At 59.9% G+C, this 3,813-nt stretch overlaps 1 protein-coding gene across 1 annotated transcript in view; it reads right to left on the bottom strand.

Annotated features, from left to right (window-relative positions):
• The window catches only part of EMIHUDRAFT_114830 (hypothetical protein), a gene marked incomplete at both ends in the record, with an annotated part of 10,428 nt that overhangs the window by 3,018 nt on the left and 3,597 nt on the right, over positions 1 to 3,813 (bottom strand). The window contains 14 exons of the mRNA XM_005779305.1: positions 640 to 690; positions 724 to 762; positions 796 to 834; positions 868 to 906; positions 940 to 978; positions 1,012 to 1,050; positions 1,084 to 1,122; positions 1,156 to 1,194; positions 1,337 to 1,390; positions 1,498 to 1,548; positions 1,863 to 1,961; positions 2,043 to 2,072; positions 2,538 to 2,587; positions 2,870 to 2,993. Of these exons, the coding sequence (XP_005779362.1) occupies positions 640 to 690; positions 724 to 762; positions 796 to 834; positions 868 to 906; positions 940 to 978; positions 1,012 to 1,050; positions 1,084 to 1,122; positions 1,156 to 1,194; positions 1,337 to 1,390; positions 1,498 to 1,548; positions 1,863 to 1,961; positions 2,043 to 2,072; positions 2,538 to 2,587; positions 2,870 to 2,993 (732 nt within the window). The remainder of the gene's footprint in view (positions 1 to 639; positions 691 to 723; positions 763 to 795; positions 835 to 867; positions 907 to 939; positions 979 to 1,011; positions 1,051 to 1,083; positions 1,123 to 1,155; positions 1,195 to 1,336; positions 1,391 to 1,497; positions 1,549 to 1,862; positions 1,962 to 2,042; positions 2,073 to 2,537; positions 2,588 to 2,869; positions 2,994 to 3,813) is intronic.

The raw sequence follows: 3,813 nt of genomic DNA, 5'->3' as shown, positions 1-3,813 counted from the left end.
TCTCAGGCCGCCGTTGCTGCTTCATATCCCCGCATCGGACCCGGGCAGCGGCGGCGGAGGCGGCGCGGCGATCCGGGAGCCGAACGTGTCGAGCCTGCGAGGAATCATTAATAACTGGTAATAACAGTTCATCACATGTACATGTCGCCCGGCCGCCCCAACGCGTCGCGCCTATGGATCAATCATTCACCACTCAGAAGAAGAAGAACAAGAATGTAGCATGCGGCCCCCGCGCGTGTCGAGCCTCCGAGAGAGGTACGCGTCATAGTCCCCGCTGCTCTCGTGCCCCCTAACGAACAAGAAACCCCAACGTCAGCTTCTCCTGCGCCAAAACCCCGCCCACCCCGCCCACCCCGCCCACCCCTCCCCCCTCTCTCCCTCTCCCTCACCGCCGCGGCGGCCGGAACTGAAACAAGTCGACCGGCTGCTGCGGCGCCGCCTCGCTCCGCCCTCCTCCTCCTCTTCCACCTTCTCCTTACGATCCGGGGTCTCAACCCGGTGGTCTATTACGTGACGATGATCTCGTCGCCGAAACTGTCTGTCTGACGTCAAGGCGCCTGATTCAACTCATTAATGGGGCTTAATTAAGGAACTCGCGGTGCCAGCGCTGCCGTCTGACGTCGAGGCGCCGAAGATGACTTGCGCGTCCTCGTCCGCGATCTCCGCCAGCAGATCGCCCACCCTCCGCACCTAGTTGGTTCGTCCATCGGTGAACTAACGAACCGCCGCGATCTCCGCCAGCAGATCGCCCACCCTCCGCACCTAGTTGGTTCGTCCATCGGTGAACTAACGAACCGCCGCGATCTCCGCCAGCAGATCGCCCACCCTCCGCACCTAGTTGGTTCGTCCATCGGTGAACTAACGAACCGCCGCGATCTCCGCCAGCAGATCGCCCACCCTCCGCACCTAGTTGGTTCGTCCATCGGTGAACTAACGAACCGTCGCGATCTCCGCCAGCAGATCGCCCACCCTCCGCACCTAGTTGGTTCGTCCATCGGTGAACTAACGAACCGTCGCGATCTCCGCCAGCAGATCGCCCACCCTCCGCACCTAGTTGGTTCGTCCATCGGTGAACTAACGAACCGCCGCGATCTCCGCCAGCAGATCGCCCACCCTCCGCACCTAGTTGGTTCGTCCATCGGTGAACTAACGAACCGCCGCGATCTCCGCCAGCAGATCGCCCACCCTCCGCACCTAGTTGGTTCGTCCATCGGTGAACTAACGAACCGTCGCGATCTCCGCCAGCAGATCGCCAGCCCTCTCCGCACCTCTTGCAGCGACACCGACGGCCCGCCTAATTATTAGATAATTAACTATTAATTATGAGATAATTAACCTCTGGCAGCGACACCGACGGCCCGCCCTGCACGGCGTACACCAGCCCCCGCACCTAGTGAATCGAGTCACTCATTACTGAATCAAATCATGCGTACACCAGCCCCCCTCCCAATCGTTGACTCATTAGTCAGCTAGCTATAGCAAAAGTAGCAAAAGCACCTGCCGCAGCTCGATGTCCAGCAGCGGGGAGGAGATCGCAGCCCGCGCGGCCTAATCAACGACTTATTCGCTGTGAATTACACGCCCAGCAGCGGGGAGGAGATCGCAGCTCGCGCGGCCTAATCAACGACTGATTAGCTGTGAATTACACGCCCAGCAGCGGGGAGGAGATCGCAGCTCGCGCGGCCTAATCAACGACTGATTAGCTGTGAATTACACGCCCAGCAGCGGGGAGGAGATCGCAGCTCGCGCGGCCTAATCAACGACTGATTAGCTGTGAATTACACGCCCAGCAGCGGGGAGGAGATCGCAGCCCGCGCGGCCTCGGACGCCCGGTCGGGGCCTGAGGCGCGCCCGACGGCGACCAAGCCGAGGCCGGCGCCGGAAATGACGGCGCGCAGGTCGGCGAAGTCGACGTTGATGAGCTGCGAGGAGGAGAGGAGGGAGGCGATGCCGAGGATCGCCTGGTTAATAGGTAATTCGTTCGTTGATTCGTTCATTCAGGAGAGGAGGGAGGCGACGCCGAGGATCGCCTGCCGCAGCACCTCGTCGGCCGCGTACAGCGTCTCCGTCACCTATTAATGAAATAGTTAATTAATTATTGGGGAATTAATTAACTATGCCGCGTACAGCGTCTCCGTCACCTATTAATGAAATAGTTAATTAATTAGTAGGGAATGAATTAACTGTGCCGCGTACAGCGTCTCCGTCACCGACGTGCCCGGAGGAAGGATGGTGGCGAGCCTGTTATTAATTGGTTACTAATTATGGAATTAGTTATTAATTATGTCACCGACGTGCCCGGAGGAAGGATGGTGGCGAGCCAGCCGAGATGCAGCCGAGATATAGACGAGATGCAGACGAGATGCAGCCGAGATGCAGCCGAGAGGCAGCCGAGAGGCAGCCGAGATGCAGCCGAGATGCAGCCGAGATGTAGCCGAGATATGGGGGAGAGATTGCCTGTCGTTGTCGACGTGTATCAGCAAGTCTGCCGACGGCGCCAACTGCGCCATCGCCTCCGCCGCCGCCGCGCCGCGCACCGCCCCCTCGAAAGCGAACGGGGTAGTCACGACGGCAATAGTGAGCGCGCCTGTGATTAATAATGAATAATTAACGAATTCGTGATTCACTGAGGGGGTAGTCACGACGGCAATAGTGAGCGCGCCTGTTCCAGATTAAATACTAGTTAACGAATCAGTGACTCATTAATGGGGGTGGTGGCGACGGCGACAGTGTGGAGGGAGACCAGCTGCAAGTGTGAAGGGAAACCGGGGTCGTGCGTTTATGTGAAGGGAAAGCAGCCGCAAGTGTGAAGGGAAAGCAGCTGCAAGTGTGAAGGGAAAGCAGCTGCAAGTGTGAAGGGAAGAGACACCGAGTCTCTTGGCGGTAGCGGCGACGACGGGGGCGGCGCCGGAGCCGGTGCCTCCGCCGAGCCCCGCCGTGATGAAGACGAGGTCGGGGGGAGAGCCCTCCTCGCCCAGGGACAGCAGCGACGCCTGGTGAAGGCAATGGTTCAGTGAGTAAGTAGGTGATGGAGGCGACCCCTCCCCCCCCAACGACAGCAGCGACGCCTCGACCTCGAGGAATCTCAATCTCGTGTGATCTCGTGCAATCTCGAGCAGCCTCGCTCAGCCTCGTGCAATCTCGTGCAATCTTGTGCAATCTCGCCTCGATCTCGCGGATCGACGCCGCCGCCGCCTCGCCGCCCCTCGCCGGCTTGCCCCCCGCGCCTAATCAATGATTAATGGACTGTTAACGACAACTGTCAATGACACGTCCTCTCGCCGGCTTGCCCCACGCGCCGCGGCCACGCAGCGTCGAGGCGCCTGAATGAGTGAATTGAGCGTTAATTCATTAATAACTATTCAATCGAGCGGCCACGCAGCGTCGAGGCGCCCAGCAGGATGCGATTGGGCATGTCGGACGACCAGAGCGCCTGAGAGATGGGGAGATATGGGGAGATAGGGGGAGATGTGGGAGATGTGGGGAGATGTGGCATGTCGGACGACCAGAGCGCCTGAGAGATGGGGGGAGATGTGGGGAGATGTGGGGAGATGTGGGGAGATGTGGGGAGATAGGGGGAGATGTGGGAGATGTGGGGAGATGTGGCATGTCGGACGACCAGAGCGCCTGAGAGATGGGGAGATAGGGGGAGATAGGGGGAGATAGGGGGAGATAGGGGGAGATGTGGGAGATGTGGGGAGATGTGGCATGTCGGACGACCAGAGCGCCTGAGAGATGGGGAGATGTGGCGAGATGTGGGGAGATGTGGGGAGATGTGGCGGGTCGGACGACCAGAGCGCCTGAGAGATGGGG

Source organism: Emiliania huxleyi, assembly GCF_000372725.1.
Source record: "Emiliania huxleyi CCMP1516 unplaced genomic scaffold EMIHUscaffold_232, whole genome shotgun sequence".
NCBI classification, from domain to species: Eukaryota; Haptophyta; order Isochrysidales; family Noelaerhabdaceae; genus Emiliania; species Emiliania huxleyi.
Note: the sequence above shows the minus strand (reverse complement) of the source record. Positions and strands in the feature narration are given on the sequence as shown.